Below are 20,109 nucleotides of genomic sequence, written 5' to 3'. Positions count from 1 at the left end.
GTGTTGGACATTTAGTGTTTATTGTTGGAGATGAGCATAATATGTTGAAATAAATGCTGAAATGATGTATCCTAACCATAATGAAGTCTGCCATTGGCCAACTTGTAATAATTATTAGGGTATAACTACATAAATTTCAAGGTAGAAGCATGCATTTGTAAGTTGCCATTAACCTGTATAAAGGTTTAGGCCTCAACTCAAGTTTCAGATCCCAGTACGAAATTGTAACACAAACTTTCCTTTATTCTTTTCATTTTCTAAAGGCATCTTCCAAAAGCAAATTCCTGACACTAAAGAGAAAACACTTTTTCACACAATTACAGTATTGCTGTAAAATTGATAACATGGTAGTTTTCTATCATATGTAATTTAAAATTGAAATGAGCTTGTTTCTTAATAAAATATATGTTGGGTTAGCTACTACCATTAAGATGCATAAAACAACTGCACACGATCATATATGCCATCAGCATGCAAATTTTTAGTTTCTTTCAGCTTTACACATTTTTCACTCGCTCAACCAAGACATTCCATGTAAATGACGTAATTTAGAGACTTTGCCTAAACCATAAATCGGCTTAATATTGATTGATTTTATTGAAACCCTGTAGACCAAACATGAAACATTCAATGATGCATATTTACATGGCAAGAAACATATACATGTAGCTTCAAATATATGTTCACATGTACATTCCATGAAGTTGGGGCAATGTCCATGTAGCATAATGATACTGTATTTAAAAATACATTTCAGCATAATAAACTCAACATTAAATGTGCTATACATTTATTGTTTGTAGGCTAAATATCTCAAATTCCTTTATACAATTTCATCCTTAAAAGAACATTACAAAATGTGTCAAGATGCTACGAGGTGTCATTTTTTTTTACATCTGAAATGTCACACCTTGTGCCCCACCCACGTGTATTGGAAAATCAATATGGTACAAAGTTCTGATAAAACCGTTTCAAATTAAATGTTTTTGGTTTCCTCATATTGTTCATTCACTACAAAAAATTCTTTGTACCAAGGATTTCATAAGATCAAGTTACCATTGTCAAATTAGAGATCTCAGAATAAGCGTGGTGCATCTATGGATAACGGCACACGGGACAAGCAAATTGCGCCCCGAATTCCAAATTCTGATGCCAATGAAAAAAAAAGTCAATTCTACTTTCTTTGGTTTTGAGGTGAATTGTAACAATCATTTTGACAAATTCGGCTAGCTTTCTTACATGGCCGGCATCTGTTGGAGAAGAGAAATGTGTAATGCATTGGGCATATCTGAGACCAAAGTACATGTATCTGACAGGTACAATATTTCCTTAAAAATGGGGGGAAAAAAGGACACAAAGATTATAATCATTAATCTCAGATTCTCTGATATCTGGACAAAAACAGAGCATTTCTTCATGAAAATACTTGCATTTGCATTACAATAACTTACTCAAGGAACATAACTTGGAAACACCTCTAAAATTTTCATATCCTTAAAAATTGTATACCTAATTGTAACACATATGATTACACCATGTGGTAGTAACTCTCCATTCCTGGCTAAAAATGTTAAAAAGCCCATTTCATTTTTCTCAGAATCCATTATGCAATAAACCCATCAGCCTATAGATGACAATTCCACATCCTTATTAAAACCTGTATTAATCAAAACTTACTTGATTGTAAACTTCAACTACAAGTACATAGATTTCATAGATTGTTCACAGCCCCAAACCTCACTACATTATAATAATACAAAGTGATCAAATAAATGGGACTGTACAGTATGTCAAAAGAAAGTTGCATTTGTTAAGCTTGCACTAACATACAATATAACACCTTCCTAACTTGTGTAATTAATATTCTTGACAATTTATGTAGAGAATGACAATACTGTTGCACCAAGTTTAAAAATTATTTTCTTTGTTCATATTTTAGATCATCTCAAATGCATCCATACTTTGATTGAAAATGTCATTGTTGCCCCATGTAATACTACATGAATTTGCATTAAGTATAGCATTTACAAGTCTGAATGTTCAATCTATTCTTCTACAATTTGAAATTACAAATTTAAATTCAATTTATTTTCCAACAGAACACAAGTAATACAAATTATTTTCATACATTTATAACATACATGTACAGGAAAAATAATTGCCATAGATATATATATTTTTATTTATATTCAATGGTAATAAACAATAATCAACATAAGAAAAATAACATAATGTAACTTTTTGTAGACAATAATATTCATAATAACTATCTTAAATAAGAAAATGTAACTGTGGAAATGAGTCGCTGATGATTCAATAGAGTATAAGTACAGAAAAAAAAAACATTACGTTTGCTTTCTGTTGATCTTCATTCATAAGCCAATACAAAAATATGTAGGCCTATTAATTGGACAATATTTTTTTTAATGTAAACCTTACACGCCCATTGATTAGAAAGCTGCACTTGAAACTAGAAAGTAACACAATTATTAATATATGGGGCAACAGTGAATTTTCAAAACACAGGATTAGTATACAATGGCCGTTGGAAAATTGGTAGCCATACCTATTTTGGTTAAAACAAAAAAAGAGGGTGGGCCGTAGCGCAAGAACCGATGGATGGCTTTCACTATTTTTGTTGTTGATACAGGCTTGACAAATTGTTTAATTTGATGTGTACCAAATTTGAATACATTCTGAGAAAGCAGTTGATGGAGTAGGGTTTATTTACTTTATTTATTTTTTGGGGGGTTGGTGAATTGGTATGGATTGACCCAGTAGCAGGTGTGTTGCCATGGTAACAGCATACAGTATGGATTAAAATGGGAGAAAACCTTGAGGAGCAAACTACTTCCTCAATTTTTGAGCAATTCTCATGATATTTGGCATAGATGTTTGGTTGGAGGTGTAGATGTGCAAGACACATTTTTCAACAGTACTTATGAGAAAGGGCATTGCTATAGTAACAACACATTATGGCTAAGAAATGACAAAAAATCTTTTTGCAAACTAATTATAAACAATTTTCATAACAATAGGTACATACGTTTACCTTGGTGTGTTTGTCTGCAAGGGGATAATTTAATGGAGAGTACTGAGGAAATCTATAACATCCAAAAAAATATTAATCCCATTGTTGTTGTCATTTGCAAGGACATCAACATTTGTATTTAAATGATTCATATTGGCTTCACTTATGTTTAAATTTACTGCAGGAACACATACATGATTATTTGTTTGCATTTCCCCTGGTACTCCTGCTTCATCAACACCATACATTTCTAAATTACCATTGTCAATGTTAACATCTTGTACAAGCACACTAGAATAAAACAACTGTAGAGGGGATTGACCTGCTGTTCGTAGTCTGTGATTGTTCCAGGCTTCCACAAAATGTTGTAAGGCACGGTTAATTCTTGGAATATACACAAAATGTAATGCAAAAATATGCAATTCCGAATCCCGATTCAAGAGACCACTGTTTTCCATGTAAAAAAAGGTACGTCTAAATCCACTAAGCACTGCATAATTTACATCTCTCCAGAGTCTTTCGATACGTTGATTGTGGACAGATCTACCTGTGATTACACTACTCCTACCCAATCCCCTCTCCTCCAGCATATATCTTGCTATGGCAAAGTTCTCAGTTCCATAGTCCACTCTAAGCCGTTGAGGTAGACCAAACAAACGTATACCACTTATAAAGCCATGTAAAACGGTGTCTGCTCTATTATTATTTACACATTGCAGAAAAACAACTGTTCTTGAAAATCCATCTATTCCTCCATGGATGACTAAACGCCATAGAATGAGCTTGTGATTTCCATCCACATGCCTGCAAATTAAAAAATTGAAATACATGTAGATGTTACAAATAAGTGCATCTTCAAATGATATAAATTATGTACAAGTAAGATATAATGCAACCTTAGCCTCAACATATTTTTTACTTATAATATACAATTTTCATTTGATGCAACCGGCAACTACTGTACGCATCAGTATTACATGTACATGCTTTCTAAGCAAAGATTTCGATAAAGATGCACAGGTGCCAGTCGCATCATGCAAAATGGTATATATATATGTCAGTGTGGTCGCCTTTACTGTGCAAGTGTGGATTACTCTATATGCACAGAAAAATTTAATTAGAAATATGAAATACATGTGTATGTACTTAATATACCAAAAGGCATTGCCCAAGATCAAACCACAATGCACTGTAAGTCCAAGACTAGTGCACTATGGTTATATCAAGAGCAAATTACGAGTTATTCCCTATGAAACAACAAAACAGTAATATAGATATTGTAGTTCTATTTACATGCCATCCTAAAATCATGTTTCTGGAAGACAATTTTAAATGACCACACTGTATCCAGTAAATGTGGAACCAATTTATTTTTGTGAAATGCACGATTATTATTATTATTATCACCATCTTGTATAGAATTCAATTACCTTTAAGTATGATACCACACACATAATGCAATATTTGGCATTCTATTGCAACCCAAATCCCATTGGGCTGTTTTGAGGATTTGAGTCCATGGGCGGCTATTTTGCCCCCCCCCCTCAAGATCTCGGCAACGAATGTACCGATCGACTCGAAACGTAAAACCATCAAGAAGAATTAGAATTAAAAAAAAAAAAATTGGACCGCTATTTTTGTTTTAAAAATTTTCATCTAATATGAGAAATTACTTTCTTCTGGTTTTCTATAAGAATACTTTCAAATGATGTACATAATTCATCATATTCATGTCTTTCATTGTAAATATCACCAATTTGCATAAATAATGCAATATTGCTTGAAAATCATGTACAATATTTCCTTATTTCTTTTGTATTTCATTGTTTTTATTCTAATGTATTTCATTGTTTTTTTATATATATATATATTTTTTTTTGGGGGGGGAGGGGGAAGAATTTCGGTCGAGCAATTATCGACCTCTAAAATCAGTTCTACACTTATGACCGGGTTGAATCATATATCAAAATATGCGGGAGACTCAAGAGAATAAAGTCATGAAGTATGAACGTGAAACTCTGATCGGTCTAGATGCACAGCGAAAAAATTTGACAGAGGGGGTGGGGCTAAAAGGGATTAGGGTTAAAATGTTTAAACTTTAAAATTGTCTCACTATCGTTCAAATGTATGTCATCATTTTGAAATATGGCTGTCATTCTTCACCACCAACATATTGCCATTGTACAGTCAATCTAAGTTGTTCAGGAAGGTCCCTGAACAATATACGCCTATCAAACAATATTTTGACAACATTCCATCTCTGGTGAAAAAAAAATCCCCTTGGTAGTAATGCAAAGATCTATCAATTAAACTCTGATTTTTTAGGGGAGGCGGGGGTTTGTTGTCACTTTTTTCACAAGTATGTTACATGTAATTAAACATCAAGTGTAAGCTTAGCCTAAAAAATCTAATCAGAGAGTAACATACCAGTATATAAATGTATCATCTAGGCTACTAATCCAGGGTTCATAATATTTTAATCTATTCAAAGCATCCGATGAAAAAGATTGAACTTTTATGTGTATGCATATTTATGATTTTTTCCACCTCATACCTGCACACATATCCCCTATTTCCTACATGAATTTCAATGCATTAAAAGTTTCTAAAAATTTAGATTTTCCCAGTTTTTTTTTTAAACCTTGATATAAACATACCAGCGCTTCTGTAATTAATTGTGGTTCTGAGTGGCTGACTCTTTGTGGACTAAAAAATACCTACACATAGAAAATAATTTTGGTCCAATTACTGTATCATCTGCCTTACATGTAGCTATTAAACTAACAAATTATATTAAATGCAAGAGCAGTACCAACTTGTTCAGAACTGGCCTTATTACATATATATATTTGGGCTGTGGTCAATACAATGTAGGAAGTTTGTTTACATCTTATGAGACATATGTATCACACAAATGGAGTATAGGGTACTTGAAGTCCTCTCAAACAAGAAATTTTTGTAATGGCATCTGTTCATCATTACAAACTGGAAGATATCCATCAATGTTTTAATGATTTTCTTACCATAAAGCATTAGGCTGACCAACATTGTATCTCCTTCTGCTAATATGGTAACGACGACGTAGAGCAGTTGCAACTGGATTGACTCGTAATATGCTATCACGAACCCTGTGGCGTGGCAGGTGCAGTCCTCTGTGCCGGAGAGCTCCTAAAATCATTGACTGACCTGCTCCGGGTGATATTGTTAGGATGTTTGTTATTGTGTTGTTTATTTCATGGTCAGTCATATTGTTATATATTGCATTGCCAAAAGGCATGTTGAACTCGTGTCTTCTGTTCCTGAGAGTTCTGACAGAAACTCCTAACACATCTGCCATCTGAACCCATGTGAATCCCATTCCATGTAACATTTCTATCTGCGCCAGACTAACAGGGATTCTCTGTCGACCAACAGGCCTTGGAATAATCATAAGGTCATGATTAGCAGTATGATCCATTTGAATCACATCCAAATCTCCATAATCATTTCCAGCCATTTCAAGCAAATTTACAAGTGCTCTCAAAGCTTCTTGTATGTTCGTTATTTGAGCAGCCTCATGGTCATTCAAAAATATTAACAGTTGGTTGCTCATTATATTCAAGCTATCTAAAAAGCCAAAGCCAGTCATAGAAAGATGAGCGAACCCAGCATGCTCAGGACGGGATAACATACCAGACACTTCTCCAACAAATCCTCTCAAACTGTTCACAAACTGAGTTAAGTCATTGGCAGATCTATCCTGTGCTCTCCGAGGTGGCATGCCTACACTCCATGCAATTAAATTCAGTGCGCAAATGTACACAAAATGTCTTTGAAGAAAAAACATATTGGCCAGATGTGATGTATCAATTCTGAAACTCCAAAATGAACAGCTGCCTTCAGCCTTCAGCAATCAAAAATTTCCTGTGCAATAAAAACAAAAAGATGAAATAAGAAAAGAAACAATTAGCAATGGAGTAAAATGTAGTTGAAATACTCCGGAAATAATCAAGATTTTGCTGGTCAAGTATAAAACAGAAGAAATATTTACAAATCTGATATGGGTGTGATACAGAACAATGCAATAATTAATCATTTTATGGGTCAATCCACATCAAATCAACCAATTTTCAGACAATTTGTCACCCGACCCCCTTAGTCCACAATGAGTACTTGGATGAAATATTATCAATTAATTTGTCTTACATGACAATGACCTTTAAAATACAGGTGAAATTCACACAAAAATAAATTATCTGCCAATATCCGATTATTTCAGATTGCTTACACCGACTTTCACTTTTATGGCATTTCAATACTTATTGTGACTTTAAGTTGATAATCGCAAATCACGATCCTCTGGTTCTATTTTGATATCCAAATAATACATCAAGTCATATCTTCATTTTTTTACCTTGACACTGATCTAAAAAAAGATGTAAATACCTTTAGATTAGCATATTCACAACACCTGTGAGCTTTAGAACACATTTCAGTATTGAATTTTTTTTTGGATCATGCTGATCTTTGCAGTATTGGTAGTCCACAATGAGTACTTGGATGACACACAAGTGAAAGTCAGTGTAAACACATTCTAACGCCCTATAATTACGGAAAATTTACCTGATTTATTGTTTTTGATGATTTTCAGCTGTATTTTTCAAGGTCATTGCCAATAAGACAAACTATTTGTGATGCATATATCCTTTCAGCACTAATTGCAGACTACCATTACAGACAATACTTGTACTGTGTTTGTAGGCATTTCATTTATGATTTATCCCAATTTGAAATGTGCTGAAAAACCCTGTGTGTTGTTTTACATTGATTTTGGGGTGTTTACGACCATTTTCAAATGCGTAAACCAGCTATTAAACATTTCGGTCACAAAAGATTTTAAGTATCCCATGAAAATATAGGTAAATGTCTATCAGTATATTTCACAACATTATATCATTGATGAATCGTTTGTCATATGATTAGAATGAGCAAAAAGAGATGTTTTGGGGTATATTTTCAGTGTCCAAATGGGAGAGTTGTACGTGTGTGACATCACAGATCTTGGTCGCATTGCCAATGGGAGGATCTCCATAGCATTAGTGATCTCGACATTCAAATGCTCATAACTCTTTTATTGCTAGTCCTATTTTACTCAAAGTTTTGTTGATCTTATTCTTTGATTTTTCTGCTTTCACAAAAGCTAACTTGCTCCAAGAGTTTCATTCTCCTTTAAAGAATTAAAGTTATTAGACTTTCAATTATCTGATTTGTGACGTCATATGCGAGCAGCATTCCTACATAGCGAATGGTAAAAAATCAATGAAATGTCATTTTCTCAGAAAATTGAATATGGTTTTCACTGTACATTTTGTATATCAATAAAAGATTATTTCACACCCGATCATAAATAGAAAACAAAATTAAGTCATCAGGAACCATACAAAATTTGAAATTCATGCATTTAATATTACATAACATATGGGGCAGCTGCTCGTTTATGATGTCAAATCCAAAACATTGAACTCAAATAACTTTCTTAATCTTTTCAAACAGAAAACATTTGGATTGATTATGAGCACATTCTGAAAAGGTGAAATTTTGAGGGAAAATTTGGAAGTCAACAGGCAATTGTAAATACTGTAGATCTACAAGAAATGCTGATGTTCCTATGACAGAGTAGGGAGGCAACAAGATTTTTTTTTTGATCTCATACTCATAGCCCACTTCATCAAATTGTCTGATTTTTTCAGATCTTGATCATTGATGAAAATAGTGTATAATAGACCTCTACCAAATTTCACAGTAATCCATGAATCGGTTTTTGAAAAATAATCAAATGAATATTGAGTAAAATTCTGCCAAATGCTCCCAATATAGGCTCTGTACTATAAATTTTGTGTGCAATTTTGCATTGGGCTAGGGGGTGCAATGGGGGAAGGGTATTTTGAAATCAATTCTGACACTTGATCCTATACTATAGGATAGGTAAAAAATGAGATCTATTCTATTGTCATTGAATTTGCCATGCCCATGATCAATACCATAAAAACCTGACAATTTACAAAAATATGGTACATTTATTCACAAGATATGATACTTTGAATTACTTTTTTGAATGCCACTCCAAAAGTGTGGTAGTCCTGTCTATGGTGAATCTATGCATCATACAACACACATTCAAAAAGTCTTTAAAATACCACACCACCTTTGGGACAATAAAAAATTAGTTCCCATTCAGTTATGATTTGTTTTCATTCTAGACTTAGGAATCATTTTTATTTTATTCACAAGAGCACTCAGACTTTAATTTTGAGCATATTTTTGTGACGACCTATTGGTGGAAAACTAAAATTGATGGCAATCTCCATCTCCACCACTTGCACTCTGCAACCACCCTGTCTGTGGTGAATCTATGCATCATACAACACACACACACAAAAAGTCTTTAAAATACCACTTTTGTGACAATAAATCAGTTCCCATTCAGTTATGATTTCTTTTCATTTTAGACTTGGGAGTCATTCTTTTTATTCACCAGAGCGCTCAAAAAGTTTCAATTTGAACATATTTTTGTGACGGCCTCTGTTGGTGGTGGAAAACTGAGATTGATTTCAATCTCCATCTCCACAGACTCTCTTTTTAATTCAGAAAAAATAATTAAAAGAATTCCCTAGCCTATATAGCCTAGTAGCCCTAGTTATATGATGAATAACTACATAAGAAACTGACAGTGTAAAAACAATCAAGCATTTATCCCCCAAAACAAGAGAAAATAAGCCAAACATTACCCACCTTATTTCACGACACAGGGGTTACCAACTCAGGACAAGGTTATATTATAACCTTGTACATTGGATAAGTGATCTCCACAGACTCTCTTTAGACTTTAATTCAGAAAAATAAATAAAAGAATTCAATCTACATTAGAAACTGACAGAGTAAAAACAATCAAGCATTTATCCCCCAAAACAAGAGAAAATAAGCCAAACATCAACCACCTTATTTCACTACACACATGACATAGGGGTTATACCCAGTGGTTGTGTGTCCGGACGGGTTGGGTGTCCGGACACATGACTTTTACTCTCAATTTTGAAAAGTTTACAAGCAATGTCTTTAATTCTTTTTAGCACAGAATATAAGAAAATATTTTATAAAATAGCTGTATTATTTCAAGCATCGCGATTGGTCAATACGCGTCACATGACATCCAACTTTTTTTGTGCACTGCACGGTAGTGCAAAAGGTGTGCAACGAAAATTGACATTGCACGCTCGAGCAAACCAGTGCGGTAGAAGTCCAACAAAACTGTACTGTAACTTTAAAAAAAATTGTTTCTGTGTTGCTATTTTATAAAACAAATAATGCACTTGCTCTGTCGTGCGTAAAAGTAAATGCAGAGAAAGCTCGGTTTCTTCAGATGGAGCACACTGGGCACTCGCCGCAAGCGGCTCGTGCACAGTGCGACTCCTATCTAAAGAAACCTCGCGTGCTCTGCATTTCCACTAACGCACTCGGCTGCATGCATTATTTGTATAATAAAGAACAAATATTGATGGTGAAAAAAAACTATTCAACCTATATTTTTGGTTTATTCCTGAGATAAAAACAAGGTTTCATTTCTGTTACGTGTCCGGACACCCAACTCATATTATATTATATGCCGCCCTACATTGGACAAGTGCCAAAAACGTTAAATTTAGATTAACAGGAAATGTGTTTAAACATTGATTTTCTAGGGCTAGGCCTACTCAGGCAATAGATTCTAGATCTAGTACTAGTAGGAGTATACCTCGGGCGAAGTTCGTGCAGGCTCCACTCCACGTCTAGGCACTACAGTCTAGTTACACTTAGACCAAAAGCTTAGTCTCTGTTATGTTGGTTGTTCAGCTGAACTCCGTAGGCTTCACTCACCATGAGGAGAAATTAAAAAAATAAAAAAATGTTGAAAAACTCCTCGAAACAGACGACTGCCAGCTGTCTACGCTCCACCCAGCTACGGCCTACGCGAAGGTGTAGGTGGAGCGTAGACGTACCGGTAGTGAAGTGGAGTGGAGCCTGCACGAACTTCGCCCGAGCCGAGCTGAGGTACCGTAGTAGTACTAGTAGGGGTCTAGACTCTACTACCGTAGTAGACCTAGTAAAAGTACTAGTAGTAGTAGTAGGTCTAGTAATATAACTTTATATCTACTTTGACTTGAGTTTGACGTAGATCTACATGTATGGCCTGGGCATAAAGTACTCACGGCTTCCGGCGCGGCGGCTCCAGCTCCCTACTGGCCTGCTACTAGCTCCCTGACGCGTCCCGTCCGATCCGACGTCCCGGTCTAGTCTACGGCGTACACTAGCTATCCCGCGGCTGAGCTGCGCTAGTACTATATATACTATCGGCCGGTATTATCGCGATCGGTGGCCCAGCTGCGTGAGGATTTGTCGAACAAAATTTTGTAGTAAAATGAAATTTTGCCGAATGAATTGATATTTCATCGAAATAAATTTAGTCGAATAAAATGTTTTGCGCTTTGAATACTATTTTTTCGAATTAAATTTTGTCAAATATAAAATTATCAAATGAAACATTGTCGAAAGAAAGTTTGTCGAATGTGTCGAATGAATTTTGGTCGAATGAAATTTTTTTTTGTGGAATGAAATTTGGACGAATATATTTTTGACATCGCACGTACGGTACGCCAAATGTGTAGGACGTCAAATGAAATTGTGTCGAATTTGTCAAATGAAATTGTGTCGAATGAAATTGTGTCAAATGAAATTGTGTCGAATGAAATTGTGTCAAATGAAATTTTGCCAAATAAAATTGTGTCGAATATAATTTTGTCAAATATTTTTTTATCAAATATATGTTTTGTCGAATATGTGTTTTGTTGAATATATTATTGTCAACTATATTTTTGTCGAATATATTTTTGTCGAATATATTTTGTGTCAAATATAATTTTGTCAAATATATTTTTATCTAATATATTTTTGTAAAATATATGTTTTGTCGAATATATGTTTTGTCGAATATATTTTTGTCAAATATATTTTTTGTCGAATATATTTTGGTCAAATATATTTTGTCAAATATATTTTTTGTCGAATATATTTTGGTCAAATATATTTTGTCAAATATATTTTTGTCAAATATATTTTTATCAAATATATTTTTGTCAAATATATGTTTTGTCGAATACATGTTTTGTCGAATATATTTTTGTCAAATATATTTTTTATTGAATATATTTGTTTTCAAATATATTTTTTGTCAAATATATTTTTTTGTCAAATAGAATTTTGCCGCGTCAAATAGTTTTTTAGTTGGTGTCGAATATAAATATTTGATTCCCTTCTAGCGTGCCATACGCTACGCATATTTGAATCATTGTTAAGATTAAGCTATTTAACGCGATTGGAACATGCTGAATAAATTAAACGAGTGATACATTACCCTTACTGCAATATCAATATATACAGTCCAATATACCTTGGTCACATTTGTTCTACGGCGGCCGTACGGCGAGTCGAAAACAGCCGTTTTAACATTTTTTTGTACCAGCTACATATAGGTGGTTTAAATAAAAATGAATAAAACGACTGTTTTCGACTCGCCGTACGGCCGCCGTAGAACAAATGTGACCAAGGTATTAATGAGATAATGAATTATTTCTCCAGTGACAAATCTACTTTTTATTTGCCCCTTGCCCAAAGACCCAACAAATAAACATAGATACGAACTTGTTTTTGTGCATTACTTTTATGTGCAGCGTCATATTCGTACTGTCTTTATTAAATGTGTTCAAACTTTTGCTTGTTCTGACTGCCGCTTATAAGCCAAACAAGAAAACGAAGAGGCCAGACACGGCGTATTGGGTAGAACTGCTGAAATGAGCGAGCAAAATTTGAACATTTTTTATTAAAAAATCTAATTTTTGGATGGAATTTGACATAATATTCAGAAAAAATATCATAGTTCAATATTTTCGTTTCCTTTTCCTTCCTATTTTCTTTTTCTCCATGGTCCTAAAAATTGGGGGTCCGTAGCCCCCAATCTGCATCCCACTGAATTTATATAATTATCTAATTATGAGTCGAGTCGTGTTAAGCATTTATTTCATATTATCAACAAGTATCAATGTTTTGATTAGTATTAATTTCTTTATCAATTAATTCATTCCCGTTTTCAATTATTGCTTTAAGTACACCTCCTAGTACTGTATAATCAACATGAACAGTTACTTGATAGTCACTCACGCTTTGAATTTTTAAATTGCGTCTCGCGTTTAGCTTTGGAGCAATTCTGTCACTGATTTGGTAGGATATGCTTTTGTTTTCGATCTATCTTATCTATCTCTATAATATTCACAATTAAGGCCTATTGCTATTTTTGTTTCTTCAATCTCCAATGCAAACTATTTTTCGCTTTTGATGAAATCCACAGGAAATACCTCTTCGAATTTTCATGATTTATCCTTTTCAAGCCTACTGATTTTATTCTCCGATGTAATACAATCCATTGTTATGTTTTAGTGAACTTGGTAAATCAATGAATGGATCAATCTATCAATTCTTTTCTTATCACCTACATTTTATATATCATTCTCTCAAACTTCCCTTCTTTAGATATTGCTTCAACTCACTTTGTTACATGGAATGCATTTTCGTCTTGATTTCCCATAAAAACTACAGATACTCCAAGCTGACTATTGGGACTTAAATGAATCAACCGAGTAAAACACAACAAAATTCTATCAAACTCGTATGAAAAATAACTACAAGTTATAAGATCGTTTAAATTTATCATTATTTTAGGTAAAGTTAGTCTGTCGACGTCACCATGAATGAAATGAACGAGCTGATGATCATACCCCAATCCCAAACCTCTCTTTTATCAGCCCCCCCCCCCATTATACAATTACTAAAATTTTTTGATTAAAAAAACAGTAGGACTGACTATACGAATTCAATGTCTATAAGATCATTACTGCTGTAACTTATTTTGGTTACATAATTTTATGATAAATCCCTAGTCATGTCTGAAAATACGAAAATGCGTGACGACAGCATTCGATAGTCACGGCATACGGCAAAAGTAACAAAACATATACGACGAAATAATGCAAAACATGGGCACAAATTTGATCGCATCTGACAATTCACCTCATCCTACCCATAAAGGCTATACATTAAGAATATTATCATCATTAAGGAAAGAGGACCTAAAAACCGACGGACAGACAATCTAAAAGGAAAGAGAATGGTAGCGGAGAATATAACCGCCTTCATCCTCACACGTTGCCATAGAAACGGTGGAAAATCTGAGGCACTCCAGCCTTCAGAGTTTACGCTATGTAATTGATCGGTTGCATTGAATACTTGAGTGAACCAAGTGTGGTTAATTAATATGCTGACATGCATAGATTGTTTAAAGGATTCCAACCTGAAATACAGTCCCGGAATAAAAATTGATTTGAAGGAGAAAAAATAAGAAAGAAATGAAGAGTAAAATCGATCAAAGCAGTGAGATTTCATTGCAATCAGATGAAAGTTTATAGACATACAATGAATGAAATCAAAGCGAACATTAAGAAGAATTTGAGAATCATGATTATTTAGAATTCAATAAAATTTTGAAATCGTTTCGAACTGCAGTTCTTCTAAGTCATTCGTAAATTTGATACTCTTAAATCTTTCATTCACTGATATCAATGAAATATTGAAGCGTGAATCGAAAATATTGATAACGCACTCAATTAGAGCAAGTTGTCAACACGTCGAGAGCAAAATAAACAATGCAGTAAGTCAAATCTCTTAATGAATACAAAAGTCAGATATTCTCATTAACATTATGTTTGCTCTCTAACAGATAAGAATCGAAGATATCTATACAGTGCGTCCAAGAAAAAAGAAAGAAACCGAGAATTATCGCTTTTTTATTTAAAAATATGACAATAAAACTCTGTGAAGCTTAGTCTTTAAGTTTATCTGGTGTAACTCGTATGATACACTCCTCACGAGGACCGCATTCAGATACCACCAGCCATATCAATTTTGAGTATTATTGAGTGACTTATAGGTTGCGTCAGATGAAAGAGGAGACTCTAAGAGCTTTGCAATGATCTGTCATTCACCAATCATAATTGTGATTAAGTCACAATCGATAATTTTCTGTTTCATTTTATTTCTGGGACGCACTGTATGTAGCGGAAATTTATGAGCATTTGTTACCAAGTGCAAAGTGCAGAGTGCATGAAAATATAAGACCCCGCTTTTCATTAATACCAATGATCGAAGGAAATTATAATAGCACACAGCGAAGGATGAACGAGGAAGCTTATGAGGAAGGGGGGGGGGGGGGTTGGGAGTGGTAGAGTAAAAGGGGTGTGTGATTTTATTAGTGGTCAGGGGACTTTCCCATGCCTAGGCTACATTTATTTTATTATGTGACCAACACGCACAAACGCGAATACCCTCCGCTTCTCTCTATCACCAACTTAAGATATAATAATTCCTGCATAAAATCTCATACTAACATATCAACACTTTAATCTTCATATTTATTTGTCGGCTCTGTACAAATCAGGTATAAATTGAGAAATGAGCGATAAAACAGACAAAACATAATATTTTGGGGGGCTCAAGACGAGAGAGAGAGAGAGAGAGGGGGGGGGGGGAGAGTCGTAGAAGGGGAGGGGTAAATGGAGAGCTACAATGGCACTTAAATCTAAAACCTTTTTAAAATCATGTATATTAAAGCAGAGATCGACAAAGACACGAAGTCAATTTCACAGCGTAAATACGATTTTTTTAACCTACATTCTAAAAATTGATTCATTTTTTTGGTAAAGAGCCAGTGTAGTACATTTTGATGTTCAGTGCACGTGCCATGAACCACGGAAATTTCCATGGCCATGAACATGATAATTGGATGTATTTTAAGATTTACGTCATCGAATGACGTCCATGAAAATTACCCAAAGCAGTATCGAGGCGAGGGGTAGATGCAGTGATACAGTGCAGTGAGTTGTGCGCGCACTTGTGTGTGTGTGTGTGTGGGGGGGGGGGGGGTAAAGGATTAACACAAAAATAATTTTAAAAGGATAACAATGAACGCACACACCCATAACAAAAAATTAACGCACACGCCCCCCAAAAAAAAACACACACACGCACACACCAACCACAGACTCACACACATGAAGCAGCTCACAGCACACATCGTCTTGGTGACACGTTACCTTTAAACGATAAAAAAGAAACGCATTTCTTTCGTATGTTCCTTTTAAACATTATTATTTAATAAATGGAACATCAGTACAATACTAAATACATCATGTTATCAGTAATAATATTTAACTATTAATATATCGCATTGTTGTTAGCACATCTAAATTGGAAGATGGAATTTAAATCCCAAGTTTATACATAAATTTAATTTTTGTTCTGGTAAGATAAATATATCACACCTGCATGAATACATTACACACCTTCTACATGTACTATTGAGCGTTTTTTTTCTTTAAAATATATCTGGCAATGTTCACAACATAAATTAATTAAGAAAAAGCAAGGATTCTTACTTAAAATGAAATATAGGATGTACAAACAAATATATATATATATATAGAAAGCATCAACATCTTATAGTTAATATACACTTTTTTAAAAGTGTTTACGACACATCAAAATAGAATAAAAATACCATGTTAACCAACAACAGATTCTTTGGAAAATATAAAAGGCAAGTATTCTTCTAAATTTATAGCGTCCAATCTAAATAGTATATATTGTGTAGATTGCTTAGGACATGATAAATTCATGTACCAATACAAGATTCAAGAAGTATTCTGAACTAACATTACACAAAAATTAATAATAATAAATTAAACGTATTGATCAAATACATGTAAACCATAAGCTGCGTATTTCAAATTTGATTAACTTTCTTTTCATAAAAAAACATATCTCTGCATGTACATGTTCCTACTTTACTTGAAGTGGTTGTAGATTACTAATGAAAATAACAGGACAAACACTTCAAAACATGAAGTAGTGATAAGAAATCACATGAATACCAAAATGTACGTGAAATTAAAGAATGTCTTCTCTCCTGGCAGCATACATGAAGCCTATTATGTAGACATGGCCAATGTAGAGTATCATTGGAAAATGGTAATGGTTGACAACAAATTGATTCTGCTGGAATTATCCAGGATAACTCAAATTTTATTTTACAACCCTTCATGTACCACAAATCAATTATAATGAAAATATATAATAATAATGTCCATTTATATAGCGCAGTTACTATGTGCATATACTCAACTGCGCTTTAATACTTGGTATCATATCATTACCCCGGCTGTATAGCTGAGCCGCCATATTCAATATAAGCTTCAAGATGATATGAATTCCTTAAAAGAATGGTTAAACGTAAATAAACTAAAACACGGATAAAACAAAGTTTATGTTAATAGGGACACCCCAAAAGCTATCTAATATTTTTATGGAAAATGTACTTATCAAATTTAATGGAGATGTTATAGAACGGTGTACAACGATAAAATGTCTTGGAGTCATAATTGATCAACACCTATCTTGGTCATACCAAGTTGATAATGTATGTAAAAAGGTGTATGCCAGCCTAAGTATGCTAAGAAGGGTTAGGCCTTATGTTGACCAAAATACCCTCAAGACTCTATACCTACATGTATGTTTAGTCTAATCACACCTTGATCATTGCTGTGATATTTGGGGGTTGCGTTTCAATATGCACACGGATCGTATAATCAAACTTTAAAAAAAAAGCGGCTAGATTAATCCTAAAATGTAATTTTTATACCCCCTCAAAAGAAATGTTTCGTGAACTCCCATGGCTCCCCTTCAACGATCGCGTTACCTATTTTAAGTGTATTTTATGTATAGATGTATCAATGGTCTGTCATCGGAATTCTATCGCAATGTGTTTACTTTTGCAAGTGACTCTCATTGTTTTAACACTAGATATGCAGCAAAAGATAATTTGATCACCCCAAAAATTCGTACCGAAATTTTTAAACACTCTTTATCTTACTCAGCGATTTTACTTTGGAACAACTTGCCATTTAATTTGAAACAGTCAAAATCTCTATCAATCTTTAAACAGAAACTGAAAGTGCATCTTTTTAGATTTTCAATTTTATTATTGCCTTTTAATTTGAAATCAACTTTTTATGTCTATCTACTTAATTTTATTTATATGTGTTGCTTTGTGTGTAATTTTTTAATTAGTATCACGTTTTTAACGATGCCGTATGCTTGCTACTCTGTTTTCTGTTATGATATGAGTTAAGTTATTTAGAATATTTCTGTGTATATTTCATATGTATTTAAATGTTTTTATACTTGTTTTTATCATGTATTCCAGGGCCCCACGGGAGACCAGTTTATTGCTGAGTGGGCTACCTGGTTAAATATATTGAAATAAATAAATAAATAAATATTAATAAGCGCTAAAGCGTTCAAGGAAAATCCTACCTGGTACCCATTCACCTCACCTGGGTCGAGTGCAGCACAATGTGGATAAATTTCTTGCCGAAGGAAATTACGCCATGGCTGGGATTCGAACCCACGACCCTCTGTTTCAAAGTCCGGAGACTAATCCACTGGGCCACAACGCTTCACATTATACATGTATATTAATCCATACAATGAAATAATACAAAATAACAATAAAAAAATATGATAACAATAACACTAATAATGACAAATTCGAGAAAACAACCACTTGAGATATAATCACTACAACGAATTGACTACATGCAGGTCAAAATAATAGCCTTGAAATTCATGGGCGCAGACCAGGCGGGGGCAATTCTAAATGATAATCCACTCAAGCATTATTACAGTTATTCCATTTGGGCAGATCTACACTGGATCATGACCAGAGATTATTTTTTTATATTACCGTACATATCCATCACTAGATTCCAGTAATTGACAACTTGAGTTGCAGAAAAAACCCCATCAAACTTGAAGACAGCAGTCTGTCATCAATACATTAATCATTGAACCAAGAGTCAACATATAGTATAAATTTACTCCTAATATCAGGGATGTCAAACTTGATAACAGCACTCTGGGTAGCAGATTACTAGTCATTTATACTAGTCAAATAATAAAAGTTATACTGATAGTTCATTTGGGATGGAACTCATGCAAAAAACAGTATTTTTCACCAAACCTGCAGTGTTCACTGATCAGTTTTTGGTACAAAGAAATAGAAATATTAACATTTGTAGCACTGAAAACGGAAAAAGTTGGAATTCTTGTAGTACTCTTTAAACAATTATTTACTATTTAACTTATTAGTTATTATATCACAAATTTCAATCAATGACAGAGTCTTGAACAATTTATGAATTATAACATTTATCAAACCATGCAAGTGAAAATAATTTGAGTTCAGTATCATAAATATTTTCTCACACACCTAGCCAATTCATCTAAGCCAAAATGGCTTTACAAGTTAGGAAAGCTCTTCTTGTTGATTTTCACTACCCAAGTATAATCTAACATGCAAACCTTGATCAAGAGTAGCAAATTATGTAGATTAGATTTGTCTCTTGAAAAAGAGGTCTCAATACCAAACATACAGTTTTAAACCTTATCATTTCATGGGGTGGGCAAATGACATAAAATCAATTCCATGCCCCCCCCCAAAAAAAAAAAATCAAAGACTAAAAACAAACAAATTCTTAAATAATAGTACTGATTTCAATACGAACATATAAAATATACACATACTAGATTTAACATAAAGAATATATTCATGTCTTACGGCTAAAACATGCTAGATTTAACGTATAAAGAAATATATTCAAGAATGTCTTACGGCTAAAACATGCTAGATTTAACGTATAAAGAAATATATTCATGTCTTACGGCTAAAACATGCTAGATTTAACGTATAAAGAAATATATTCAAGAATGTCTTACGGCTAAAACATGCTAGATTTAACGTATAAAGAAATATATTCATGTCTTACGGCTAAAACATGCTAGATTTAACGTATAAAGAAATATATTCATGTCTTACGGCTAAAACATGCTAGATTTAACGT

At 33.7% G+C, this 20,109-nt stretch overlaps 1 protein-coding gene across 2 annotated transcripts; it reads right to left on the bottom strand.

Moving 5' to 3' along the window:
- Nucleotides 1–573: 573 nt before the first annotated feature.
- On the bottom strand, nucleotides 574–11,652 carry LOC129281889 (uncharacterized). Of its 2 annotated transcripts, XM_064101594.1 has the most exons (4): nucleotides 11,257–11,652; nucleotides 9,803–9,894; nucleotides 6,055–6,934; nucleotides 574–3,835 (listed from the first exon to the last, which is right to left on the bottom strand). In XM_064101594.1, exons 3-4 carry the CDS (start codon nucleotides 6,855–6,857, stop codon nucleotides 3,082–3,084), a joined length of 1,557 nt encoding a protein of 518 aa, XP_063957664.1. In that variant the 5' UTR covers nucleotides 6,858–6,934; nucleotides 9,803–9,894; nucleotides 11,257–11,652; the 3' UTR covers nucleotides 574–3,081. The 2 variants fall into 2 exon arrangements, with proteins under 2 accessions (XP_063957664.1, XP_063957663.1); XM_064101593.1 differs by lacking the exon at nucleotides 9,803–9,894 and having other exon boundaries at nucleotides 11,257–11,650.
- Nucleotides 11,653–20,109: the final 8,457 nt, after the last annotated feature.

This window comes from Lytechinus pictus, chromosome 7 (assembly GCF_037042905.1).
Source record: "Lytechinus pictus isolate F3 Inbred chromosome 7, Lp3.0, whole genome shotgun sequence".
Classification (NCBI taxonomy): Eukaryota; Metazoa; Echinodermata; class Echinoidea; order Temnopleuroida; family Toxopneustidae; genus Lytechinus; species Lytechinus pictus.
This window is presented reverse-complemented; position numbering and strand designations above follow the sequence as displayed.

Bases quoted from the DNA above. Each gene is read 5' to 3' on its own strand.
- LOC129281889 (XM_064101594.1), bottom strand. From the start codon at position 6,857: ATGTTTTTTCTTCAAAGACATTTTGTGTACATTTGCGCACTGAATTTA. The intron at 3,836-6,054 runs GTAAGAAAATCA...TTTAATTTGCAG, and splicing joins GGTCAGCCTAATGCTTTATG to GCATGTGGATGGAAATCACA.